Here is a 14,469-nt window from a genome sequence, read left to right on the forward strand (position 1 = left end):
TAATAGATAAAATCTTTATTTTATTCAATAACAAAAACTATAATAAAATAGTGCAATTATGCAACTTACTGCCACAAGATGAACCGGATACCAAATGTTTGCATGGAATAAAAAAGGAAAGAGGCACATTAATTGGAAACAAATACCATGTCGTATTAAATATAGAGATATTGCTTCTGTTTCAAGAAGCTCCCACGTGACAAATTGCTGAAACCTGGGAAAATGTCAGAAATTCTCTATATATCTGTTTTTATCCTCTTAAGGCTTCTGCTATTGACCTCTGCTAGAAACAGATCAGTGGAGAGCATGGGTCACTGGTAAGACCATTGCGCAATTCTTGCCGTTAATAAAGAGAGGACCCCAAACCTTCCTGATTTTGCTTCTGTTATGTACATGCAAAGCATTTCTATCTGTCCGGTCTTAAAGAGCATTTATAAAGACATGCATATGTAAAATCAAATAAATATAACTGATATGGAAAATTTTATGCTACAAGCCAAGCACACATCAATCCTATCATTTATGCAAGGTCTTAACATTAAAAATAGCCATTTAGGCCTGAAAATAACTTTTCTGGAATCCAAATTAGTGGAAGTATCTAATCCCAAAGAAACCTGAGATCCCTTCAACACAAGTACTCAGTGCCATGGAGGCCAAGTAGCCGCAGCTCCTCCTCAAGTCAGTTATAAGGAAAAACAATTTCCGCTCCTTGATTTTGCAAATTCCTCATGTTGACAAAGTTGCAACTCACTCTGTTCGCAGTGTTTCCCAGTAAATCCTGGCTCACAGAAACAAGATCCAGTGACAGGGTCGCAGCTACCATCACTGTTATTGCAGACACAGGTGTTTTCGCAGCGCAGTCCCCAGCGGCCACTACTGCAGGCTGAAATGCAAAACAGCATTTATGTTGAGAATGAACTTTGAGCTTGGCTGATGAATTATTTTACATCTAAATAACAGAATAGAGAAGACGCAGAATAGCCCCGTAATATACAGGCACTCTGGACTACACTCAGCTGCAGCAAGTGGCACAAATCGATAGAAATAAATACAGTTTTGCTCATTTATCCAAGCTGAAAGTAGGGGTCCATAGGCAGTATTACAACACCTGTATAAAACCATTCTCAGTCAGTTCCTATCAAGCACAGTCACAAACAGAGGCTTTCATAGAAACAAAATATCAACTAGTAGCTGACTTAGCAAAAATCCAAATAATCAGAATTAGCTGGTAGCTACAACGAGCATCCAAATTGAATAAAAAATCACTTATTAGCAATTAGCCGTTTGCAGGAATTACAAATGGACAAGGCAGCTTCTTTGCCTCCTGAAGGCTGGATGCCTTTCTGCACAAGATGCTTTTGTCAAGTACAGGGAAATGGACTCAGCAGAAGTGTATCTGGATGAGATTGGATGTCCTGTGTTAGACAGGGATTCAGACTTCAAATAATCTAATAGCTGGCTTTCTGGCCTTGAAATGACAGAAGAAAATGGGAGCTTCAGATGTGTACTGTCTCTGAAAATCAATCCTCTTTCAGGTGTGCAAGAAAGGTTTAAGTGTCTGGTGTTAGGACACTTGCATTTGATTTTTGGAAAGTCAGATAAGGCTTATTGTTGTGCAGTGGAATATTTTTATTTTAGTACAAACTGTTTGTTGGAGAGGAGTAGGGCAGGGACAGACAAAGTCCTAAAAGGGAAAAATAAGCCTTTTTACCCTCCTGAAAATATGTATTTTGTCTTTCTATGCTTATTTAAGTGCCTGAATGCTTCTGAAATTAAAACAAACAAACAAACAAAAAACAACAACAAACAAACAAATAAACAAGCAAAACCAAAATTTTGAAAATTTACAGGGAAGGAGGAAAAAAAAATTCATCTTCATGGGACTGCTTGTATTGTCTTGAGCATTTCTACATAAAATCATTGCAAATTTTCCAAAGGTTGCATATCACCCTGAAATATTTGTTCCCTCCCAGCACTGTGTTGACTGACAGTGGCTGCTGGAAAAGAAAGCCACACCTTGTTTTAAGACAAGAGTTGCTGAAACAGGAAGCATGAGTAAGATTTCTTCCCAAAATACTGGGAGGTGAAACATGGACATGGAGAAATCTCACAGTCTTTGTGAAAGCAACTTAATTGCTTTCATTCTAAAAATCATGTAATATGGTTATGACAGCGTACCAAAAGCACAGCATCTCCTTCCTTTCTTGTAAGGATAAGGATGAATGTGTCAATTATGGAAAAAAATAAAGGGTTTTGGAGCTGTACATCTGCTTCCTGCCCAGTCTGCAAGAGCTGAAGAGCTGCCTTTCTGAGGGGTCTCTGCAAAACAATCTTGGTCACAGCTTTTCCCATACAGAAATAAAAGCCTTTCTTCACCATGGTCACATAATTCTTTAGAGAGGCTAAGGATTTATGGAAATTTATCTAAATGGCTCCACACATTTCTGACTGGTTTGACTCTTAAAATATAAATATTGGTAGAAGCTTCAGATCCTCCCAGAATTTTCTTCAGTACCAAGTGTGAGAAACCAGGTCCAAAACCTACTATTGTCAACACTCAAAATTAATTTCTATGATTTTATGTGTTCAAGGCCAAGTTCAGAAAGAACTATTGGCTTTCTGCAAGAGAGATTGTAACAAATCAAGCAGATGTAACACGAGAAAAAAGAAAGAATTAAATGGGATGGGTTAACATTTATATGGTGCTATGCAAAAAGGGCAAATCTGGGCTCTTATACTGCCATCAATATGGACAGCAATGCTAAAGTCAACAGAGGGATGCTCTTCTCTTCCAGAGAACAGAACTTCTACCAGCATTTACATTCACAATTCAGGGAGTGACCTTAAGACACAAGGCTGTACATGTCACTCACTTGTTGAACAAATATCCCCTAAACAAAATGAAAAATTGAGAATTAATCTTGAAACTAGTATGTTCTGAAAATGAAAAACAAAACTGCCAGTCAAAATGTTGATAGGACAGATGGTATTGGGCAAAGGGATCCACAGTGTTGAAATAAGAGCTTATATCAATACTTTGCGCTTCATCAGCCATCTATTTCAGCACTTTGAACCTAGATAATTAAGGATTATAACCACCCAGGCTGTGCAAACCCAACACCACACAATTTCAGAAGCAATAAGATTAGCAAAAATACATTAAAAAAAATACCTGTAATAGGCTAAGAACAAACAGAGCTGGTTCTTACAGTTGCAGATAAGTCCCTGGGAGATAGCATACGGCATGGAGAGCAAACACGTGTCTGACTTACGGTGTTTGCAGTCGTGGCCAGTCCAGCCAGGGGGACACGTGCACTCCCCGGTGACATGGTGACACAGAGCGGTGCTGCTACAGCTGCAGGACAGCAGGCAATTTTGTCCATAGAAGCCATCGGGGCAGGCTGAAAGCAGACGAGTAGACTGCAATCTCACCTAGATAATAACTCAGGCACAGACTGATCTTTTCAAAGAAGTCAGCAACAGCTTGTCCCTAAAACATGCATTAGCTGAATTCAGAAATTAAAATGGTAAAATGAAAGAAACATCTGCAATTTGTATGCTGGGTGGCTAGGGCTCAATCCTGGGAAGCAGAACAGCCTGAGCAGCTTTTGGCTACTTTTGCCCACCAGTACCAGTAAGAAGAACCTTCCTCAAATGTGTTGGGTGATTTTGTGATGAACCAGGAGAAAACATGCTGGCAATGAAGTCTGCCCGAGAGCCTGGCTGTACTGCCCACACGATGGCCATCCTCAAGCAGCCCTTAATACCCATGGGCTGGGGAAGGAGCCACGCCACAGCAGCACAGACCAGTGGCTTGAGTGACTCTCAGAGTCTCTGGTGGATCTGCACAGCCAGCACTGATATTACTCCTTTGTCCTCGCTGTTTAATCCAGAGTTAGCTCAATCGAGCAGCAGTGCTGTCAATGTAATCCGTGAGTGAAGCCACAGGGGCCAGTTGGTCAGCACCTCTTGCCAATCAACTGGAATTACAGTGCAAGTATTATGGCTATTAAACACTGCATTGCTACGTAAATGCTGCTTTAAATTGGGTCTAATGATAACATCATCTTGGGATGCAGTTTAGCTTGTCATTTGCATTTATCTGTCATCTCCTCCTGCCTGGCAAAAACGGTCAAACCCAGCGTGGGGAACTCCTCAAGCTGCAGGGTATTTTGCCTTGGATCAACATGCCTAATGTGACAAACACCTCGCGAAACAGCACAAAGGTAAAATTCAAGCCATAAGCTGACTGGTCTCATTGAGTGCTGTTTCACAGAGAGGCCGACACGAGCACTTACGTTCAGAGCAGCCCGTCCCACTGTACCCCGGGGGACACTCGCAGGCTCCGGTCTCTCCGTTGCACCGGCCCCCCTGGGCACAGGGCTCGCACGAGGACTGGCAGCCTGAGCCCCACCGGCCCTCGGGGCAATCTAGAAAAACAAGCACAGGAGATACCCACGCTGCCATTTGCTGTTTCAAGGCAATTATAGATTCCTGCTGATTAAAAAAATATATGTATATAACAGTAAAACAATGACAGATAACAGAATATTATGTTATCGTTGTAGACTGACAGCACTTTCACAGTAAATCTTCTGAGTCGACATGATCCTGTGCTGCAGCACACAAGAATACATCTAAAGACAGACACAGAGGCTCTCTTCCAGCTTCCGTTGCTGTGTGTCTGTTTTTTTGGTTTTGTTTTTGATACAGTAACATCGTGAGCACTTGGATATCTGCATCTGAAAAATGAATTACTGCACTCAGCAAAAGAAAAACAGGACAGAGATTCAGGAGAGGAGGGCTGCTTTTGTATTTTTGCTGGGCAGAGTGGGGGACAGGACAGTCATAATTTGAAGAGCTGCATCCCTAGCATCCCACCTAGCTGTGCTAGTAACACCCTTTTTCCTGCCCTTGGTAGATACAAAGAGGCTGGAAGTGAGGTGCAGCCCAAGCCCACACCCAGTTTCACCTCTTGTGCTCTGCTGCCCAGAGCAGTGCCGTGGCCAACACTCTGCAAGTGGCAGACAGGCATCCCCTGGCCCCATGGTAGTTCAGTGTTCTGAGACCTTCTTCATCCCTTTACTTAATCTCCCACAATAACGTACTCCTATTCATTCCCTTCATCTATTCCAGATCCTTCACCTGCTGGGTCCACACCGGGACCAGATGACAGTTTCCAAGCTAAACCATTCTGTGATTCTGTGATCTGTCTTTGGCCAACACCCTTCAAGAGCTTCTACAGCACACTATGAGCATGCAGCAGCACGGTCCCAAGCTCTGCTCTTGGACCCAGAGCTGCTGCAATGCCCTGACATCTCTGCCCAACTTGCATAAACCCTGCCCAGGGGGGTTATGCAAGTAACTGCATCATGCAAATAACTGCATCATGCTCCCTCTCTACAAGCAGTCCCACATGGTAGGTACCATATATTCTGCACCAAGACTTATCCTTTAAAGACCTGTTCTTCAAATAAAGCATATTGCAGTTTTGGTGAGAAGAAAGACAATTCAGCTTCTTCCCCCATCTGCCAAAGCAGAACACTCAGTGCCCTAGCCAACACTGAACTCACCTTCCTTACAGGTAGCACCAGTTTTCCCAGCTGGACAAATACATTTCCCAGTCTGTGGGTCGCACGGAGCTCCTCCGCAGCTGCAGCTCTGCCCACAGTTCACCCCGAAGCTCCCGGGCGGACAAGCTGTGCAAAGGAAAGCCCAAAAGCTGATTAATACAACCGAGCATTTAGAAGATATTAGGAGTCACCAACAACAGCAATTTGAAACTGAGCAGTGCTGGCACAGAGTGATCTATGTTAGCATCAGTGTCTCATGCCAGCAGCAAATGTACCCTTTAATCTGCGGCTTCTGCCTCTGAACATAAGGTTCACGGGTAAAATTTCCCATCTAGTGCGTACCTCCCGGGGAAACATGCAGTGAGTACCTACATAAATGGCATTTTTCTCCATGAAAACCAGGTGGGCAGGGATGCTTGCAGGCTCCCGTCTCACGATTGCACAAAGCGTCGGTAGAACAGTTGCACCTCAGTTTGCAACCAGCCCCATAAAAGCCAGGCGAGCACTCTGGAAAATGCGAGAAAATGCAGAACACGGATAAGAAAAAGCAAGAGCTGAGGAAACTGAACAGAAGTCAGAAAAAAAAAATAGCAGAAATTTACAGAAAAATCCATTATAACATGTATTTCAGAGGTGTTGATAATGAAATGTAAATAATAATTAAACACATGCATGGCCATTTCAGAGAGGTTACTGCTTAAATACAACCCAGAACCAGTGTAGCAGAGTACTTAAGGCCAGATTCAAATATTGAGCCATTACAGAATTACTCTTATCTGTTTATACCTTCTGCTGCTCTCTGCCTTTGTGCAAAGCCAGCTCTGGGTGAGAGATGCTCTCCCCCAGAATTTAGCAGACCACCAAGAACACTAAAGATATTAAATATCATCACTACTATTCTCCACCAAACCCCCCAGAACCAGTGTCATAAATCTGACACGTTTCTGCGTGCCTGGAGAGGAATCTGAAGGGAAAATCTTTATTGCGTTACTCCATTACTGTCTACAGAGATACGCAAACAAGAATGCAGAACACAATTCTCTTTGAACTGCCCCCAAAACTACAAAGAATAAGTTGAAATCAAAGATCTGAAAATCCGAAGAAAAAGCAGCATTGCTGAAACCCCTTACAAATGAGCCTGCTGGAATAAAACAGATTTTGCCACTTATTTACTGTCTGCATGAAAAAAAAAAAAAAAAAAAAAAAGGAAAGAGAAGTGAAAACTCCCACTATCTTCATTATTTAGGGCTGTAACAGAATTTGTTTTCTAGATTCCTGTTATCGTTTGATCAGCTTAAAAATGCAGCATTCTTATGCTGTGTTCCCACTGATGTTCCTTCAAGCTCTGTGATATCAGGCACTCGGAGAGTTTGCAATATGGAAAATCAGAGACAAAATAATTAGTGGAATATGAATGTATTAGTAGCAGCAGCTCAACAAAGCACACAGGAGGAGAAATACTGATAGGCTGAAGGAATAAGCAGACGAGGAAATGTGTCTTGCTGTTCTACCTTTCTGACACTTCTTGCCGTGGTAGCCAGGCTTGCAGGCGCAAGTCCCGTTCCTGGCGCTGCATTCCAGCGTGTGCTCCTTCACGCACTGACACTCCTCCGAGCAGCCAGCTCCGAAGGCCCACCTGGGACAGGCTGCAGCCAGATTAAAAGGAAATTAAAAGGAATCGTTAAGTCTGTAATTATGCATGAGTTATTTGAAATCGTACACTTCTGCAGAATGCAACTGCTGCAAAAAACAAGATGTTCATTTTACTTTGGGCAAATACATCTACATTCCTTTGACAGTGCCTATTGATGTGGGCGTGTAAAACCGAGTTTACATGGTTCCTCTATGAAGTGATTCACTCCGCTCAAGCAAGATGTGGTGAATGCAAGAACCAGAAATGTTTTGAAACAAACTTGGTTACGTTTCTGAAGGAAAAATATTTGGATACAGTCCAAGACAAAAGGATTCATGAAAAAAAAAAATCAAGCAACCATTGTTTCCATCTTGTATAGATTTTCCAAACAAAAACTGTAAGTGCAAAGAATCTTGATTTCCTATTTTGTAATATTTTTAATTTTGATCTGTTTTATTCCCATTAAATTTTTGGTGGTATTCCTGAGTGTGCTTGTATACCGTGAGCACTAACATTCAGAAATATTCCCACTTCAGGGACAAAACCTAGATGTCTCCAGAAATTCATGTGGAGAGGAAGACTCATTTAGACACAAATTTAGGGGAAAACCTAGTTTTTGTGCTTATCTTTTTTTAATTTGCCATAGGATGGACAGTGAAATTATCAGACTTGAACCTCACCAACTACCCGAGCTTTAACTTGACCAACCCAACCAAGCTGTAGTCCTCACCTTTATGTGTTAACAAAATTCAGTCCTTATGGCAAGGATTAATCGCTACAGGAAAAGATAAATGGAGTTTCTAGGGCTTCCCAGGGTGCGTGGGAAGTCCTCTCCTCCATCCCACTGTCTCTAGCTCATCACAGGGCTTGCAACCTGTGCCAGACCCCATCATGAACACTCTAGCTAAAGGCACGTGAGCAAGGCAGGTCCTGAAGCCTTATTCATTTTATAGGTCCTATGGAATCTTTCTAGGACTGTTACGATATGCACGTGTTAAATAAACAGGTCAGAAAAGTTACTGGGACTTACTGAGGTGGCAGAAGCGCCCGTACAGCCCGGGGTCACACAGGCAGGCTCCATACAGCCGGTGGCAATAGCCACTGTTGGCACAGTTGCACAGCTTGTTGCAGTTCTTCCCGAAGAGTCCTTTGGGACATCCTTTGAAGAGCACAAACACAGCAATGCGTCAGTTGTTAAGTATTAAAATGGACACCAAATCATCTCTCTTTTAGCAGGTGCTACAGAAAATACCATGCTTTGTCACTAGCCTGTGGCTGAGCCTCTGTGCAGCCCATCTTTGCAAAGCCCTTGCTTTTGCTCATCCATCCTCTTAACTCTTATTTAAACAAAAATCTCTCACGGCACTCTGCAGGGCTGTATTATGTCTTGCACAATGGAGGCTGTTCTCATTTGGGCCCTAAGATTTACCATGCATAATGACGGCTAGATAGGAATGCAGGAAGGTGGCGAGGTTTCAGGCTGACACCACACCCAGCAAGACGACAGAAATCGTACCGTCTTCACAAAATGTCCCCTGGATTCCTGGTGGGCAGCGACACTGCCCCGTGATGGGGTCGCAGGAGCCTCCGTTCTGGCACTTACAAACACTGGCACAGCCATCACCGTACGTCCCACGGGAGCAAGCTGCGGGGAGAGTAGAGAAGATGAATGATCACCCACCCCTGTGCTTGACAAGAAGCGAAATGAGACTCCAGTCATCAAAGCTGGGCAGTGAAATGCTCCCTGTAGCCAAGCGGGCTCCAAACAATGTCATAGTCATTCTATATAAGGTAATAAACATTCACCTAATATTTCCTAGCTAATTTTAAAATGACACCTGAAGTAACCAAGCTTAGCTAAGTGGAGGAATTTTTGATGTACCCACATTCTCCCCTGCATATGCTTCACACAATGCATGGGGCTCAAAAATCATTGCCTGGCAAGTACAAAGTGTGAAAATCAGAGCACAGTTTTGAACATTTGGAAATAAATATTTTAAACATTTTTTTTTTTTTTTTTTCCCCTTCCCAAATGCTATTATAAAAATGTTGTATTTTTCTAACACAGTCTCCAAAATCCCATAGCTGAGCATGTAGAGGAGAGGATCCACAACAGCACAGGACTCCTTCCTAAAGCTCTGATTACTCCAGTGCAAAAAAAAAAAAAAAAAAAAGATTTGTGAAATACAGCATTGCTCCACTGTTTGCAGCTTGAGAGCTTGAGCTAGCTGAGTAAATACAATTGCTAGAGTCATCAGACTTAACTGACATTTTATCAATGTACATTAAAAAACTTGACATTTCACATCAATTTCCATTTGGTTTCTATGGTGCATTATTGTAGAAATTTAGTTCCAGTTTTCTCAACTGCTTAGCTTACCCTAAACCCCTGAACTATGCTGGATTTTAAGAAAGCAAGAGAAAAGAATGCAAGCCATCACATCGGGCTACTTCCTACAGATTATATATCCTTCATTGTCAATGCCTACTTCATCGGACTGCAGCTTTGGCTTAATAACACACTTCCATTACTCTGCGTTTTAAATGCCAAAAACAAATTCCACAACATTACATGCATAGATATCTAGTGTAAACATAGAGAAAAATGTTATTATTATTTCTGAAGTGAATGTCAATCCTGTCTCAAAATTTTTATAATCTATCCTGAACCGCTAGAGTGCCATGAATACAAGTAAAAACATCTTAACATGACAGCCTGAATTGTCTTAGGTAGAGTAGAAATTATCCTTTTAATCCTCTCCCTTCCTATCCCCTCTGCTCGTAAACAAACTAGATGGTGATTAAGCTGAGGATTGCTGTCTATTGATGCTAAGTAATAATTCTTTGTCATGTTTTTGCTTCATCCGTGACAGTGCAGACCTTCCAAGTACCAAGGGCCATTGCACCATCCTGCAGCAATCTGAGAGCCCCATCTTAGAGATGCAGGGAGACCTGCTCTAGGGAATCTCAGACACGCAATAGACAACTTTTGGCAAACTGCAGATAAAGAATTGTGTCTGGTACATGAAGCAGTCCCCAGCCTATCTTTCCAGTTGGTTTTGACACAGACTTCTGAACCAGAAAGATCTTCTATCAGGAGGCAAGAATAAGGAGGGGAAAATATAATTTCCAACACTAAAAATTAGCAATCTCCAGAAATCTATGTTAATAATAACAATAATTAATAAAAACAGGACCAAGCTTACCAATACAATAGGGGAAAAAAAAAATAAAAATAAAGGAAATGTCTTGGGATTCTATAAAAAACACAAGGTTAGCATTACATCCCCCCAGATTGTCACACCACCTGCCAGGACAGACTTCTGAAACTCAGCCGGGCAAGCTGTGGAGCGAAGCATGGCAGGCACACTGCAGCACCTGGGCACTTTGCAGCAGCAAAGTGAACAGAAATAGGCACCCACACAAGCACTTAGAAAAAGGCACTGCGCTGCGCTGGATGGCAGAGACCTCATTGCTTGAAGGTCTGTGTCATTTGTTGCAGCATCCTTTCAATTTATGCCATACTTCAATACAATTTTGAGCTAGCAGTGAAACAGCTGTGCTCCTCAAAGAGCTTTTTAGATTAGAAGTAGAGCAGTTACTTCGATTTCCTACCTGTCTGCAGGGTCACAGCACTAGGACAAAGCCTCTACCTTTCAAATACACCGTACTCACTTTCGTTGCAGATGATGCCAGTCCAGCCAGGTGAACAAACACAGCCACTGCTCTCACTGTTACATCTGCCTCCATTCATACAGTCCTCACAGCTCAAGCTACAGTCGTTGCCAAAAGTGTTATCAAGGCAAACTGAAAGGAAAAAATGCAGAAGACTCGGTGAGCACCCAGACAAAATATTTCCATGGGATCTTACCTATCCTTACAGGTGCAAAAGTACAAAAAGGAACACGTACAACACTGACAATCTGGAAAAAACCCTCTTCAGGTCGTTACCTTTCATGTTGATAGCACTGTGAATATCACTGAGTCATTCCAGAAGGTGGTCCCAAATGGACATTCCCAAATTTTTGACTTTAAATTGTAAAGTCTGGACAAAAGGAAACCTGGGACTTCACCTGGAATTTACTCCCTTAAATGCTGTGATTCCCCTTCATAAAGCACTTAAAACTACTTTTTAAAACCAAAAAAGTGAAATTGCAATAAAGCTTAATAAAATTGTATATAGTTAAGTGCATTTATTGGAAGAGAACCTCCTTTTCTTCTTGTGAGGCTGTTTTTTCTTTTATTGCAGCAGGTGTGTGCTGTGCTGTTTAAGCATAGTCGAGAGATATTTCTAACAGCATAGTTTGAGCTATTCAAGGAAAACAAAGAATACACATTTATCACTTCCTTTTTTTCTTCATGGATAATGAAAAGGGTTAGTTCATGTGGAAAAAATAATATGAAAATGTATTCCTCCCTCGCCATCCCTGCCCTCCTCGTCTCCCTTGCACACAAATGCAAGCACACCCAGGTGAACCCTCATCTTCTCCCTTTGTGGGGTCTCTCAATAAAGGCAGAGAAAAATAAGTCTTCCTTCTTCTTTGCTAAAACACCTCAGTGAAACGAAGATCTTATCCATCTGGTCAGTCTATTGCCTAGTAAGCTTTACAGATGTGGCTGGAGGCTTTTTGGAAGGGGATTTTGAAAAACACCTGAGAGCAAGCTGGCAGATTACTTCAGCTAACAGAAAGTCAGCAGGCTGGTTGCTTTTCACCAGCAATTTTCAGTGCGAGGCCAGATTTCCTCCAGGTCTCAGCACCCAACTGTTCCTGCTTCTAAAGCTGAACAAATGCCCAGGCTTTCAGAGACATGGAGCATCCCAGCGCTCCCACTTGGAACAGGTTGAAAATGCATACTTCAGGAGAAGAATACAAAATCACCATTAAAAACTTGATGTTTCTACATTACAAAGTCATTCCGTTTATAGAAAATCACTAATTACTTGCATCAGTTTATTGTTTAAAGAATGTTTTTAAAAATAATATAGATTCTAGCACAAAAATATGTCTGAATGCATAAGGAACAAATTAATATTTGATAGGTAAAAGAACCTACTGAACCACGAGCAGTTTCATTCCTCCACCACCTTTTCCTACAAACCATCACATGCTGCAAATCCTCAGCTTTAGAAAAAATGAAAGTGCTCAGCTATGACTAATAATTCCCCCATTTATGTGGCTAAACATAAATAAAACATGCATAAACTGGTCAATAAATATTTGATTGAGGTTTCGGTGCCTGATAATTTTGCCCTTGGTTATCTCATTTATCAGTTTCCCAACTGGTTATCAGTGTCGCTGGGTCTGGCTGGATGCTGTATGATCTGGGAGGTCTAAATACTTGTGTTCATAAAAATAAGTTAAATGTTGATTAAAGCTGAGACCGGTTCCTCTTTTATTTTTTTTTTTTGCCTGGAAGGCACAGTCCTCGGATGAGTAATTAGAGCTCATACAAAAATCATAGGACATATGTAACAAAAGTAAGAGATCTCATTCCTCCCACTGGAGCAGGAGCCTCCCCATCCCCTAAAACACCTCTTGTGGCTGTAGGGCCAAGGATCCTCCCTTCTGCCCAGGTGGATGTAGAGGGAGCAGAAGTAATGCCTGCCCCCACACTTCTCCTCCTGGTCGGCCCCGCTCCACGCTCACCCCAATTCTTTCCATCTCCCCAGTTTGCTGGGATCGCAAGAAGCGCGGCTCGCTCACTCACCGACTCTGTGCACCAGCGTCAGCTCTCCTCGACGCTCCTCATCCTCCTGCGGGACCCCAAGCTCGTAGCGAAGGAGCTGGGGGGCACCTCTGAACTGCAGCCCCGGGGCCCCGGCGAACCCTGCCACGGCCTCGTCCCCACCTAGCGCTGACACAGGCACCCCGTTAGGACCACGGCCCCAGTCCTGCCCCCCAGCAGCAGCCCCACATTTATCTTTGCTTGCTTTGATGCTGGCAGACTTTCCAGCTAGTGCATTTTCTGATTTGTATTTATAAACAGTTTCTGTCATCCAAAATAGCATAAAATGAGAAGGAAAAAAAAATTGCATTTCTCCTGGAAATAAACTCTGGACCTCGGGCAAGGCCATCTCTATTATTATGCCAATTTTTAAAAGGAGAGTTTAATTTTCCTCACTTGAAGTTTGAGATTATTGATAGTTAATGAAAGTCATTACTCCAGCTCATTTGGGAGATGACAAATATAGAGCAAGGCTGGCTCTCCCTTTTCAAGAGCTAAAATTTGAGTCTTAAAATGATAGGAAATCAGTTGGCTGGCTTTTTAGAGTTAGTTAAAATATTAAACGCTGCCCCAAGTTTAGCAGGGGCTAAAGTAGGTTATAAAACAAGTTGCCTGGCTAAACTCTGCTCTGGTTACACCGGCAGAAAGCCAGAATCACACCACTGACTGCAGTGAAAAACTTGGTTTGGTTCATCAGAGCAGAATCTGGCTACCTTTTTTTTTCCACAGGATGTTAAACTTCATTAAATTGTACAAGAAAAATGTCAAAACAGTATTTATTTCTGAAAAACAAGCTTTTTGTTTTCAAACATGTCCAGGGGATTTGAGCATTCACCTCTGAATCTCCAGCAGAGCCAATTGCTTGAGGGTGAACTTGGGACCCACGCATTACACAGAGCTCTGCCTTGGCCACGTCTGACATGGCTCAAGCTGGGCTCCCAAAATCCCAGGATCTGTGAAAATCCCTTCTCTGAATTCACATCTGAGAACTACTTAATGGTCTCCAAGATGTAAAAATAGCTCACCGATGCAGGACCGCCTGTCGAGGCCCAGCCTGTATCCCTCCTTGCACACACATTCGTACGAGCCCAGAGAATTAACACAGAAATGGTCGCAGCTGCCGTTCTCCAGATGACATTCATCCACATCTAGAAAAAGAGAAATGCTGGTTAGGCACAAGTGTCTGTTCGGAGGGTGCCCTGTGTGCCTGGCTGCATCTGAGGAATTACTCTGGACATAAGAAAGCCCAATTTTCTTAGTACTTTGGGGCTCTGTTTCTCACTAGTACAGGAGATATCAAAAATGTCAGAGCAACACGGAACAGATCATTTCACCTATGCTTTCACCAAGAAAGACAGGAGGGTGATTGTTGTTGGTGACTCGATTCTTAGGGGAACAGAGGGCCCTATTTGTCGGCCTGACCCTACCCGTAGGGAAGTCTGCTGTCTCCCTGGGGCCAGGGTCAGGGATGTTGCCAGGAAGCTTCCTAACCTGGTACGCCCCTCTGACTATTACCCCCTTTTGATAGTCCAGGCG

The 14,469-nt window shown here is 42.6% G+C and overlaps 1 protein-coding gene across 1 annotated transcript in view; it reads right to left on the bottom strand.

Annotated features, from left to right (window-relative positions):
• Positions 1-14,469, bottom strand: part of LOC311212770 (uncharacterized protein) — a gene marked incomplete at its 5' end in the record, with an annotated part of 191,444 nt that overhangs the window by 31,607 nt on the left and 145,368 nt on the right. Inside the window, 11 exons of the mRNA XM_084292377.1 lie at positions 752-883; positions 3,273-3,401; positions 4,299-4,430; positions 5,574-5,699; positions 5,946-6,080; positions 7,085-7,219; positions 8,237-8,365; positions 8,723-8,851; positions 10,882-11,013; positions 12,916-13,062; positions 13,959-14,081. Of these exons, the coding sequence (XP_084148503.1) occupies positions 752-883; positions 3,273-3,401; positions 4,299-4,430; positions 5,574-5,699; positions 5,946-6,080; positions 7,085-7,219; positions 8,237-8,365; positions 8,723-8,851; positions 10,882-11,013; positions 12,916-13,062; positions 13,959-14,081 (1,449 nt within the window). The remainder of the gene's footprint in view (positions 1-751; positions 884-3,272; positions 3,402-4,298; positions 4,431-5,573; positions 5,700-5,945; positions 6,081-7,084; positions 7,220-8,236; positions 8,366-8,722; positions 8,852-10,881; positions 11,014-12,915; positions 13,063-13,958; positions 14,082-14,469) is intronic.

This window comes from Netta rufina, assembly GCF_964035555.1.
Source record: "Netta rufina genome assembly, chromosome: 9".
Lineage (NCBI taxonomy): Eukaryota > Metazoa > Chordata > Aves > Anseriformes > Anatidae > Netta > Netta rufina.